General features: G+C 47.1%; 1 protein-coding gene across 1 annotated transcript; it reads left to right on the top strand.

Moving 5' to 3' along the window:
* Window positions 1–5,389: 5,389 nt before the first annotated feature.
* On the top strand, window positions 5,390–9,977 carry LOC115329455 (THAP domain-containing protein 1-like; the record flags this gene model as incomplete). Its single annotated transcript, XM_029991056.4, has 3 exons — window positions 5,390–5,782; window positions 6,930–7,106; window positions 9,927–9,977. Coding segments are annotated over 3 exons (621 nt in total), but the record flags the coding sequence as incomplete, so codon positions are not given.
* Window positions 9,978–13,320: the final 3,343 nt, after the last annotated feature.

The raw sequence follows: 13,320 nt of genomic DNA, 5'->3' as shown, positions 1-13,320 counted from the left end.
TTTTATTCCTAGGAAGAAAGTAAGCCCACAACCGAACAGTTTTGTATTAACAACACACAGCAATTTTGGCATAACTACACACCACATTTGACGCAGACTCACTCATTGGGCCCCGCATGCGTCAAATTGTTGTGCTCGGGATTGCCCAAAATGTTTGTTATTAAGTAATATTGATCATTTGATAATACTTTTGATCTTATGTATGTTCTTTTAACTAAGTTAGCACCCTTAATTTTGAGGTATAAAATTTCTTAGCTTTTCTGTTCAGTTTTGTAGGTATGCAATTTCAAAATTTTGCTTTGTGTCTTAGCGACACCTGAGCTGCCGACTAGAGAGGGGTGGTAACACTGACACTTGGTTCCTATGTGATGTCATGATTGTAACTCGAAACATTGGACATGCTCGTTTGGGCAAGTATTTACTGCTTGGTTTTGCAGAGCTACAGTGTCTGTAATAAATATTATTTCTCAATTAAAGGTGGACGTCAGAGGTAAGCGTTTGGCCATGTATATCAATTACAAGAGGTTATTGTTGTTGCAGTGCGTGCAGAGACTTCAGTGGTTGCATCGTCCCGGATATTGATATTTTAGACCCATGTCGTTGTAAAGAAAACTATCTCAAAACTCTGGTCTATAAGCATGCTTTTCGTGTAAGGCTTGTCAAACTATGGGACACGACAGAAAACCAGCCTTCTGCGTTAAGCCCTTATTTCGAATTCTTTTTGTTTGTGTTCCACCCATTGAAAAGCATGCGGGAAGAGCCCCAGCACGCACCCTGTAACGCTGCGCCGCAATGTCCTTCCACAGTATAAAGGCCGTCTGCTTTCATATCCGTCACCATGGCAACGAACGCCGAATGAATGGAAACGAATGGTACCACCGCATGAAGCCAGCAACAGCTCACGTCATTTTCTTAACGCTGTCTGCTAGCCAAAGTTTAGAAGGTTTGTGATGAGCAGCCGCTGAGGCCAGGACGGGGGGAGAGGGGCGTAACACGCTCCCGAGTGATACACGCGCCGTCTCAAAATGTTCCCTGCCATAGTGCCGGCGAAGAAAACAGACAGTCTTTAAGCTGTGGAAGAACGCTACGGCGGAACGATACGAGATGCGTGCTGAAGCGCTTCGCGCATGCTTTTCAATGGGCAGGACGAGAACAAAAGGAGTTCGAAATAAGGAGTTAACACAAAAATCTGGTTTTCTCCAGCGCCCCATACTTTGACTAGCCTTACACGAAAAGTTTGTATTTTCGGCTATCCCGCGCCCTCTTTTTGTTTTTCAATTCGCAACATAGGTTTAAAGCTGTGGTTCTCAACCATTGATGTTTCCCGGATCCCTTGCGGATCAACGGAGATGACAGATGTCTCCGTTTGTGATGAGGGGAAGGAAAATATATCGGTTAATTATGATAATGATTTAGTAGACGGATATACCTAAGGGCTAGTGTTAAGCAGACTTCTCTGATTGATATAGGCACGAGAAAACTCGCCCGAAAATTAGAGAAAGAGAACTTTTATTACTTGGCGTGACTGACGAGGCAGGACTTTGTGGACCCTTGGAATGCCTTCGCTAACCCCAAAGGTTCTGCGGACCCCCATTTGAGAACCACTCGTCTAAGGTATCAAACTCATTATCGTCCTAACCCTTTGTCTAATCATGAAAACATTCAACCCAAGTTTTATAAAGAAAAAAGCTAACAATACGATTGCCGCATCCAACGAGCTCGAGTAACCATAGGGTGGTCAACCGGAAGCCAAATTTGCAACAGGGAAGTCCCCCGCCCTCCTTTGGCCGCCATCTTGCTCGTCTGCTACATCAGTGGCCACCTGTCGTAAATATAGGTGCTCCCAAAGATGCATTGAGCACGGCGGTGAGTGTTTCATTCAACCACGGCAATCGAGTAGTGGAAGATACTAAATGGTAAATCCCAGTGTTTGTCACGTTTGCCCAGGCACACGATAAACGAATACGCCTTGGTGTACACGAGACATCACCAGCTATCGGCACCGATTCGAAAATTGGTCGAATGTCGTGCACCTAAGCAGTGCTTGCACATCCCATAAACCTTTTTTCGCATCGTCGTGTTGCTTGACCATCAGAATGTTGAGGGCTCTTACCGAAAATTAATGCGAGGTATACGGAGTACCTGAAAGTTAAAACCAAAAAGGAATTCTGAGAGTTTTCGGTGGTTTCGCGTGACTGTGACACATGGCTCGAGGATTTTTTGATGTCAAGAAGACCCTACGTGTCTGTATAACTTGCCAGTTGTGTTAAAAAGGCAGCCTTCACGATTGCCATCATGACCTGGCTGGTACAGCAACCCTACTGGGTTCTTTGTCCGAGAGGGACCGCTGCTGGTTTGCTGAGTGTTTGAAAAGGGCAGTGAGCCCGTTTTGAGAGTTTTAAGTTTTTCTGCCACCAAGTAAGCCATGGCATTAGAAAATGGGGTTCTCATGGCGCAGCGCTCATATAAAACGAACATCTGCATACGGTTGCAAGAGCTAAAAAATGCGGCTAGTTGGTTAGCGTAACCATCCATGTCGCTTATTGACGAAACAGGGAGGCGAACGCAGGGCGTAGGGGAAATAAGCGAGAGGCAAGGAGAATGGTGGCTCCATCTATTTCGCAGGTTCAGGGGTGTGTCAGTCGCTATTAGTTTAGCGTTCTATCTGTTGGGTGTACAAACTGTTCTTAAGTCGTACTACACTTTTTGAATACTTGCGCAAAGCGAAAAGGCTGTAACCCTACAAACATTCAGTGTTGAATGGTGTATGAAGTATAGTGTGGTAATTGTGACTCTATGCATATCATGAAATGTATAAAAAAGGGTGACAACACAAAATGAACATGACAAAGGCCACGCGCACTAAATGCACAAAACCTAACTGGTTAGACATTCTTGAAGAATGGAGTTGTGGTTGATTTGTCGTGACTCATCGATGTGTAACACCAACATGTCAGGGAGCAGGCACCTTGACGCCAAGTGTTCACTTATGTGGTCAACGGGTAACATGGCGGCAACCAAGGGGTTCAGGGGGTGGGGGTGGTCAGTTTTCGGTGCCGCTCTAAGTACACTCAGGCTCGTTGAGTGCGTCCTGCAATCAAACAGCAGCGTGAAAAAAAATTTCTATTTATATTTACGGAGCTTGAAATCACCTGCAGGAGGTATATCTGGACTTTAGGATACATTTCGTGAATTTATCGTGACATATTACATTGGGCGGCGATGCGATGCCAGACCAATGTGACGTGTTCGTATGCTTGAGGTACTATACGAGTGGACTGCCGAGGCCTGTCCTTGTGTAAGATGGAGATTTGGACAGTTAATAAACATCCTCAAGTCACAGTTTAATGTCAGCGTTACGAAGACCTTGCACCGAATAAAAACAATAGGGGTTGTGAGGATATTTATATGGCATGTTGTTGGTCAGCCCGTGCGGCAAAGCGAGCGTAAAGACCGCGCCGGGCTGCTCTGTCCGTTTTATGCAAGGCAGCAGATCAGAAACACAAATAAGGCTGAGCAAAGCACCCCGTTTACAACTTACAAACAATATAAAACCTACTCTAAATACGCACACAAAGAGAACGCGGGCTCAGGGCTAGGGTGCCTAAAATCACCGGATCCTGGGAAAGTAGCGTCATTGCCTTCTCTGCCGGCTAGCCGGACACGAACTGATACAAACATCGAGGAGACCAAACTTCACAAGGTGACTGGCCGATGGTCCCAGATGCAATAGCGATCGCCATTAAAGTCTATTCAAATCTTTGAAAGGGTCGTTCTGAACTAGTCACCACGAGATCCCTATGAATCATCATCGTTCTAAAGCGTTCCTCATCAATGTAAGCATCTTTGGCACTGTGCATGAAATCCACCTATCAAAAATGCTTGTTTTTGAATATTTCTTGCAGTGTCGTACTTGAGTATTTAAAGACAAAAATATTTTTCGATGCCGCCATCCAGAGGCGCAGCCTGTGATGGCGATACGAAGATGTGCTCCTGTTTTGTCGGTATGAGGATAACAAAATCTCGGTATTCAAAAACGTCTTCACAAAGCTACCCGTCACCAGGGAATTAAGATCGGCTCACCAAGAATAGAGATGTCGAAGAGAAACTGCTCATATTATTAACCAAAATGACGCTACTCTCCTCGAATCGAGTGGCATTATGGTGCCAAAATAATCCTTTTGTTTGTGGTGATGCCGTTGCTTGTAGTGCCGGATTACGAAGACACGCGGTTAGGGAAAAGGTAGAAATACATAATTTGAAACAAAAGCCACCCTAGCATTTTCAATGTTAAAAGCTTGTGCCAAACAAAAAAACAAACATTTTAACGCTTCTAAAAGAAAAAAAAGGCGTCGTAAATGAAGCAGAAGGAAGCTACAAGCGCTCACTGTGCTCAGGTGGATTCAATATACACTGATTTTCTATTAGCACCAAGCGGAAGCGACTGGAGCTCTGCGATCGCTAGATCTTGAAAAAGAGACAAGCGTCAGGTGACGGGGCGAGGTATTTCTTTCGCTTTGCTTTGCATTTGTTGTGTGACTTCAGGCGTAGCAGCGGGAACGGTTAGCTAAGTATATTTTGTTTTCGCTATTGCAGAAATTGTGAGTACGACGAAACCTAAAAACGGACCCTAATTCGGGGAAGAAAATTGATCTTAGGTTTGAATAGATTGCGATTAAATTCTACGATAGCTGCCAACTTTGCTCGGATACTTCCGTGTGGAGACAAACGAGCGCACTTCTAGATACTCTTCGTGTGAATTCCGATTTCAGCCAGCAAAGAAGGAGAAATACATATATAAAAAAAACGACAACGATCCCACCGACTTAAGCAGTCGTACTTAAAGGGCAACTCCGCTTCATTTTTGATATTGAGAAAACTATGTAGCCCTCTTCAGCATCATATAGGAAGACCACATGCCAAGTATCGCGATGTAATTCCGTCTAAATATTTATTAATCTGGCCAGCAAACTTTCAAACGAGCCAAGTCGCCGAAATCTGCTAACTCTAGCGCGCGACGTGAAGAGCAATCAACAGCGCTGTCAATACCACGGATTTGGCGCAGCCAACAGTGAGCCACTACGTCAGAGGCATGCGTATGTCAGTTCTATGTTTTGGTTGTTTTTACTTCTCCGGGCGAAATTGAACGAAGACGTCGTGAGTGGAAGTGCCTCCTCCCGGCGTTGCGTGTTGGCTCTGTCCACATGATCACCGTAAAACGCATGCGCCAAGTTGGTAGCAGACGCACTCGTTTCCTCGTTTCGCCTCTGCTGCAGTAGGAGCAGTAGGAGGACGGCGTTTTGTGGTTTTGTTACGGTTCGAGCGCGGGCAGCATCCCCGAAGCCTAGCTGCGATGCCTCGCAAAAGGGCCATAGGCTCACGATGTTGTGTTGCTGCCTGCTTGAACTATCAGCTCACCAGCCAGGGAGTTGTTTTTCACAAGTTCCCTCGCGACAGTGCGCGTCTCATTGTTTGGACAGACATCGTGCGCCGTTGGAACTCCGAGAAGCCGTGGTCGCCAAATAGCAGGACATTGATCTGTTCTGACCACTTTTTGCCCGAATGCTACCAGCGAGATCTGCGCTTGTTCTGCGACGCAGGGTTTTCAACCAAGTACGCGCGTCTGGATCCAAACGCCGTGCCGTCGATCCTCGATCCTGGATCCTCGCCTTCCGTAACAGCCGACGGACTGACGCCGGACGCCGTGTCGTCGTACCTCGTTCCTCGATCCTCGCCTCCCCAAACAGCAGACGAATCATGCGTGAAGCGTCGTCGGACCGGGGTACGTATATTCCTCGCTCACGTCACGCTGGCCGATGCTTTTGTCTCTGTTCGTGCGGGCGAGCATGTGCGATCGCAAGCCTGTTGAGGCGACATTCACGAGCACGTCGCACGTGAACGCACGCGAACGTTTTGTGCTATATATCAGTAGAAGTGAATGCGCGTGTCCGCGCGCGGGCTGGCGTGCTCTTTCAAAAGCTCAAACGGCTGTACGAACTTTACCCAGGACTGAACCGAACCTGAAATCGGGAACCGTAACTCTGAACACTGCCGTTATGTAATATAATATTAATATATTTCAATAATCTATGCTGTTACCAGTAAACAGTACATTTAAGAGCAAACAAGTTGTTTTCAAAACCAGTAATCTGAACAATATATCCGATAATTATTGCAAGTTAGACTAGAAAACTTTTCGTTCGTTTGGCGACCAAGGTATTCCCCTTCTAATATAGGCATCCAATTGGTATTTATGTTGACACTTGTTGCACATCGTCATTTTAGCACAGGGCAATTCTTTCCACCTCCACTCTCTCCTCTTCCTCCCCACTAACATTCTGGCTGACTCCCAGACGGCTTGTCGGCATTTCCTTCTCACCACCTTGCATCTATCCACTGTGTCCCTACTCGACTCCTTCCTATCCTCCACCTCCCACACTTTCCCGTTAGTCTGGGTGTCTGGGCTGGGTGTTTGGGCACGCAGCCGTCCCTGGTAATGAGTGTGCTTGTGTACTCGCCCGAGAACTCTCACACCGGGAACATTATCCTCCTCAGCCTTCTCTTACTCGCAGACAGGGTGTTCTATGACACCAACTCTTTTCCCACACTTCTTCACATGGTCTGGTAATGCCAGGATATTCCCTCTGTCTCGCCTCTTCCCAACCCCTCCCCCACCTCCTGGGAGGAGCGGCAGACCGATGACGCGGCCACTGGCCAGCAATAGCAGGTGGACCGTACCAAATTGGTGGCCGTCATTTTTGAGGCACCGGACTTTGGGCTTCACCTGGGGGTGCTGGAACCCATCCCTACGATAATGTTTATTCATTCATTATTTTATAACTTTCGCGCGGCCCTTACACTTAAACTAGGCTATAAGGTGTGTTATGAACAAATCAAAGACAATAAATATTGACCGATTGGTTTCACAGAGCGGTGACCGCTGTAGCAGCAGCAGCAGCACAGTGTCGAAGGGCAGTAGCTTGCGCGTGGTCACTACATGGGATGACGACTCCGAAGCACCAACATATGAGTCATCGCTGGATGCACCAGTGGCTCGAGAAGAACCTGTTGGTCAGAACCAAGCCAGAACAGCGTGCCTTAGCCAAGTACGTATTTTTGTTTTCATTGGTACAAATTAGCCATATCTTGTGCATGAGAATGGAGATAACATTGTTATGAGTAACGAAACATGTTTACTAATACTGAACGTGCAGGTCCTTGGCCCGCAACCAAAGAGTGAATCATCAACAGCGTCTCGCATTGTTTGATATAAGGTGGTGTCAAAAAACAAAATTTCACTTCCTTCGATTGCACTTTGGAGTGCAGGGGGGGGGGGGGGGGGGAGGGGGGGCCGCGGGCTGCATCCACCATTTGCCCTATTCGTTACGTGGAGGCGCTTGTTTATGGGCGAAGTTTTGCGGTGTTGGTGAATCCCACAAAACCTAATGAGCATCTCTACCGACGGCAGAACTCAACAAGCACCATCGAAGACGCTCATAGGCCTTAGATACCTTTGTTCACTACGCTTTTCTGTCCATCAAGGTGGCCCCGCAGCACCCACTGGGGCCATTTTGGCCACTAGTGAGCCAATTCCTCAAGTAACAGATCCTCTAAGCTCCGAGTAAATATCAATATGTATGAAAATTGAGTACCAGCCGATGCTCCTTTGCATTGCCGACTTCTTTGACTGGCGCAGCCAATCACAACACAAAAAAAATATTGCGCAAGTTGGAAAACATTGCCTCCGCCCGCAGGAAAGCAAAGGGCTAAGGCCCACAAACTAAGAATTCTACCGTGGGTTTGAGCAGAAGGTATATCATGTGAAACCAGCCTATATGTACACAAACGCAACTCTGTTATGTCACGGCGTGGTGGTGGCGCGTCGGGCGCACTTCCGGTATGGGCTGTGGGCGGAAGACCCCATGCGAGACGTGTATTCCTGCATTGAAAGGAACCAGACAAAGCCTGCCTTCTAGTCAAAATGTCGCAACTGAGGATGTACCAAAAAAGTCGAGAGGGGTTTGAAGGTCAGTTTTCACGTGCTCGGTTCGTCTGAGAACACGGATATGTGTTGTGAAAAAGGAAAATCAGACGCCGTCGGACCATGATTGCTTAAACGGGAAGCGCTTTGGGTTGAAATCACGGATACTTGTAGTCATCAGCTTTATTTGTTTTGTTCCAACATAACGCCGGAGAACCGTCAAGTTGTGCGGACTACCACTACGCGAAATTTTGCGGTGTAACGAGCCTCGCTAATTTCGCTGATTCCGCTCAAGTAGTCGGAGATTGCTGGGGCAACAATTCGAACGCGAAAAAGGACAGGGGAACTCACACCGACGCTTGAAACGTTTGAAAGAGCAGACGACAGTTCGAACGATCAGGCAACCGTTTGAACTTGAAGACGCACTGAACATGTTCCGGACAACTTGACGGTTTTCTGGCGTTCATGTTGGAACAAAGCAAATAAATCTGATGACCACAAGCATCCGCAAATTCAACCCAAAGTGCCTACTGCCCAAGCAATGGTTGTCGGACGGCGTCTGCTTTTCCCTTTTCACAGCACATATCCAGATTCTCGGGCGAACCGAGCACGTGAAAACTGACCTTCAAACCTTTCTCAACACTTTTGGTACGGTCCCAGTCACGGCGTTTTGACGAGAAGGCATGTTTGTGTCTAGTTCCTTTCAAAATAATGCAGGAATGCACGTCTGGCATGGGGACTTCTGCCCACGGCCCCAGACCGGATGCTTGCCTGACGCGCCACCACCGCGCCGTGACGTCACAGAGTTGAGTTCGTGTATACACAAACTCATTTCTGTTACGTCACGGCGCGGTTGTGGCGCGTCGGACGCACTTCCAGTCCGGGGCTGTGGGCGGAAGTGCCCATCTGAGACGTGTATTCCTGCGTTGTTTTGAAAGGAACCAGACAAAAACCTGCCTTCTTGTCAAAATGCTGCGACTGGGGCTGTACCAAAAGGGTCGAGAAAGGTTTGAAGGTCAGTTTTCATGCGCTCGGTTCGTCCGAGAACGTGGATATGTGCCGTGAAAAGGGAAAACCAGACGCCCTCGGACCACGATTGAATTGGCGGGAAGCATTTTGGGTTGAATTCACGGATACTTCTGGCCATCAGATTTATTTGTTTTGTTCCAAAATGAATGCCGGAAAACCGTCAAGTTGTACGGACCACCTGCGAACTGCGTTCAGTGCGTCTTCAAGTTTAAACGGTCGCCTGATCGTTCGAACTGTCGTCTGCCCTTTTAGAGGACACCGGCCCGTAGACCAAACGAGGGCCCGGCACTTGCGATAAGAAGTAAGTGCAGGCCTCAAAAGACTTAAGTTTGAAGGTTGGTAAGCAGGCTCGATGTAAACAGTAGATACAAGGAGATGTTGATCATTGTTACCAGTGGCCATCACCGACTTGTTAGGCCTGATTCACTTGGTTAGATTCTGCTTGCGATTTTCAGTATTGACGTCGACCATCTCAGCTACGGTTCACGCTTTTGCAGTGCGAGCGACGTCGCTATTGAAAATTGCGAGCGAAATCTCATCATGTGAATCAGGCTCTAGCGTACATTCTGCGGCGTCCACGCGGAATGAATCGCCGCATGTCAGATTATTCACGCGAAGTTTTGCGGTGTAACGAGCCTCGTTAATTTCGCTGACGCCGCTCAAGTAGTCAGACATCGTTAGGAGGACGTAGAATCAAGAATTCCAACGCGAAAAAGAGCCCGGGAACTTAAACCGACGACGACAACATCGCATTTCAATGGTTTGTTTATGGGCGACGGTGAGCTTCTTGCCCACACCCCCATCGCGCATACGCGGCGCTGGTGGCGTCCGCTAGGGGCGCTCCGGGCGCTCCGGTTTGTTTGTAAACATGAGTTGGTGTATACCGGTTGTAGTAACTATCGCACTGCTTTTACAGAGCGGGGACCAGGCTTCCGCTTCTGGGCCAGGGTGCAACAGCAGCACCGCCGCTTTATGGGACACCGTGCCAGCAACTACAGCAATTGATGGCCATTTTGGACCGCACTTGGAGCCGCCCATCTGCCACATCTGTATGTGTGTGGTAACGAGAGGTATGTAGTGACTTGGTTTACCTTATCGTGTAATGACAGAATAGCTTTATCAGTCTCTCTCTCTCTCTCTTTGTGCAATGTTATTCGAGTCTATATCTGAAATGTAATGTTTTTTTGTGTGCCAGGTACACCGACACTGTCTGTGGACAAAGCTGTGCAAGCCTTCGAGGAGCTTTGTCAGACTTCGCCTGAAAATCCGGCACTGCCAACATCTTCCGGTGAGTAGCTGTGGTGGCTTAAGAATATAGTGCTATCTATGTAATACAATTGTGACGATAGTTTTAATAGTATACATAACATAGATGCATTATGTCCGTGTTTCCCCGAGTTTATTGTTGTCAAATTTGGAAATTGTTATTTGGACTTCATTCTTCTATCAAAACAAATTTTAATAGTGTGAAATATTTACAATGAGCTCATCTATGCATTTCAAAACAAGCAAGTGCGCTTGTATTTACTACAAGCTTGCTGTAATAAATACAAGTGCACATGTTTGTATAGGCATGAAAGTAAATGTCGCCTCGCTGTTGCAGGTGCCACAGAAATCTGCCGTGAAAGCGCAGGTTGAACAACATAGTAGTATAGCAACTTCAGCTTCACGCACCCCCATTCAAGTCACTTTACCCGCACCCACTGATGGAACTATGCTGTCCATGGTGACTATGGTCTGAACTTGAGACTGGAACAACCGCTAGCACCGTTAGACGTACAGCCTTATTTCTGCCGTGACCTAGAAATACATTGCCTTGTTCTCTGCAAAAAACAGACACCCACCGTCTTTCTCAGGACCGACGACCCTTCGCACTTATCCAACCTGATCTTTATTGCGCGTTTTTTTCTTTTCCCCGGTTGGTGTGACCTTCAAAATCCTATTTTTTTCGGATGAATTCGAATTGGCAAAAGTTTTACAGGCAAATGGTTTTCGGATTTCATCGGCTTTATTTGAAAACATAGAACCACCGTTATATCACAACCATGGTGTTGAACCGCCGATTTTGTGTTTTGTTGTGGTTTGGTCCCGGTTCCAGCATGCCTGCTAGATATTAGTTTGGTTACTGCCGCTACCAAGCATGAACTGGTTCCAACCAGTTCATAACACTACCTTTGACTGTGGACATTCATGCATTTCCCTCATCTTTCGTTGAGCCTGGGCTATTTGCAGTAGCATAGCAGAAAGGTGGGGACCTAATGTTTTTATTGCGTCAAAATAAACTTGGAAGGGTGAGAGTGACGGATATATATTTTTGCTCATCAATTGTGAAAACTGCACTGCATCACAAGTCATGTCATGCACACTGTTACTGTGCGTGTTAAACAGTTTTGACACCATAATGTATGCTCTGGCATTCAATCTTTTCCAGGCATGGTTGTCCAAAGCCCTTTGGGGAGCGAGCCAGCTGTTCCCGGAAGTCCCCAACAAGCCCAAGAGAACTCGGCAGACGTTGAGCAAGAATTGCGCCAGTGGTGTTCTACGCCTACAGAGGACAAGACGCCAAGCCCCTTGTCGTTGGAGCGGGATGCCACTGCTGAACCCTCAGAGCCTGGGGCATCGCCTTCGGACACCAGTTACACGGAGGCCGCCTTCCTGGACTCCGATGAGGATATGTGCCCTGAGCCAGATCTGTTGGACGAGAGTTACAGGCCGGATAACTCTTTCAACTCCGATGATGAACCGGATTCCGACACCAGCATCTGGTCCAACGACTCTGTGCACTCGGACGGTGCAACAGATGTCGAGTATGTGTCCACTGTAATTTTTCAGAAACCAGAACTCCATTTTATGAATAGGATTAAGCTAGGTCTACCAATCTGGAAAACTTGTAATTATCTGGGGCTTTTCTTCACCTGCAAAAGTTAGACAAATATAAGGGAAACAGTCAAAAGGTTGGCTATATCAGGAGAAATGACAAATGGAAGTGGCACGGCAGTAATAACGAAGCTTTGCAGAAGCACATCGGCACAGCTGCACCCAATAATGTTCCCTGAAACATCATTAGATAGTGCAAGCCATTACCTAATTAAATGAATAATTAATTAATTTATTATACTACCAGTTCCTAAATGAAACTTTAGTATGGTGGTTACATGGGTGTTTCTTATCATACACACAGTTTATGGTGCAGTGGAGGAGCCTTAGAACTACATCTTATAAAAAGCACGACGATCACACTTGGTTATTCGGACCAGGTTGAAATAACGGCCAGGAAATTTAATAGAAATAGTCTGGGAAAACCTGGCAAAGTCAATGAATATGAAAGGAGGAGCTTGTTACATATCTCGGTTTTGTGCAAAGAACTGTGAGAGATGATGGCAGAATAGAAAAAAATTAGAAGCGTTAAAAAAGCACTGTTTTTGAAATTTCAACACTATAATCTTTTGGTTTATTTTTTTTGTTTTTTAACAGTGAAGGAGGGTGCAGCACGTCTTCAGCAGCAGTGGACCCGGTAAAGGAGAGAAAGTACCTGGTGACTGCATCACAGCTGCTGCTGCTGTTTTCTGTTTGCATCAAATGCCTGGCTCCGACACGGACGAAGCTGACACATCGAGGGACCCTTGTGCACGCCGTCATCACGTGTGCACGAGGGCACAAGACTGTGGGAGAACCAGCCCAGAATCAACAGCAAGGCACTCCTCAACATTCTGCTGCCTGCTGTCATCACCTACTCTGGAGCCAGCCCAACGCGCGTTCTTCGCCTCCTGGGACCTATAGGCGTGCAAGTCTTGAAGAAGACTCAGTTCTTCCGGGTGCAGAGCTCTTTGGTCTTTTCTGCTGCTACAAAGGTGAGCAGAACTGACTACAAGATTGTCCGTTCACTAAAAATGTTCACTGGTTGAGCCTGACACTGAGTTTTCTCGTTTCAAAGACCTGGGAAGCTGAACAGGAGTCTCTCCTGACAGCCACGAAAGACAAGCTCCACCTTGCAGGCGATGGGCGTGCTGACTCGCCTGGCCACTCTGCCAAGTATGGGACGTACACACGGTTTGACACCCGCATCAACAAGATCATGCACTACGAGGTTCTTCAGGTAAGAAGTGGCTAAATATAAGATGACCTCAATGCATCACATGGATCAGGTATGCATTTTACGGCACCTTTTTCTACCCTAGTCGACAGAAGTCAAGTCGAGCAACCACATGGAGACGGAGGGCCTGAAACGTTCCCTGGACTTCCTCCTGAGCATGGGGCTGTCTGTGTATGCTCTTGTGACCGACCGGCACTTTGGGGTGAATGCCCTGATG

Source organism: Ixodes scapularis, unplaced genomic scaffold (assembly GCF_016920785.2).
Source record: "Ixodes scapularis isolate PalLabHiFi unplaced genomic scaffold, ASM1692078v2 PGA_scaffold7__128_contigs__length_106722199, whole genome shotgun sequence".
Taxonomy (NCBI): Eukaryota; Metazoa; Arthropoda; class Arachnida; order Ixodida; family Ixodidae; genus Ixodes; species Ixodes scapularis.
This window is presented reverse-complemented; position numbering and strand designations above follow the sequence as displayed.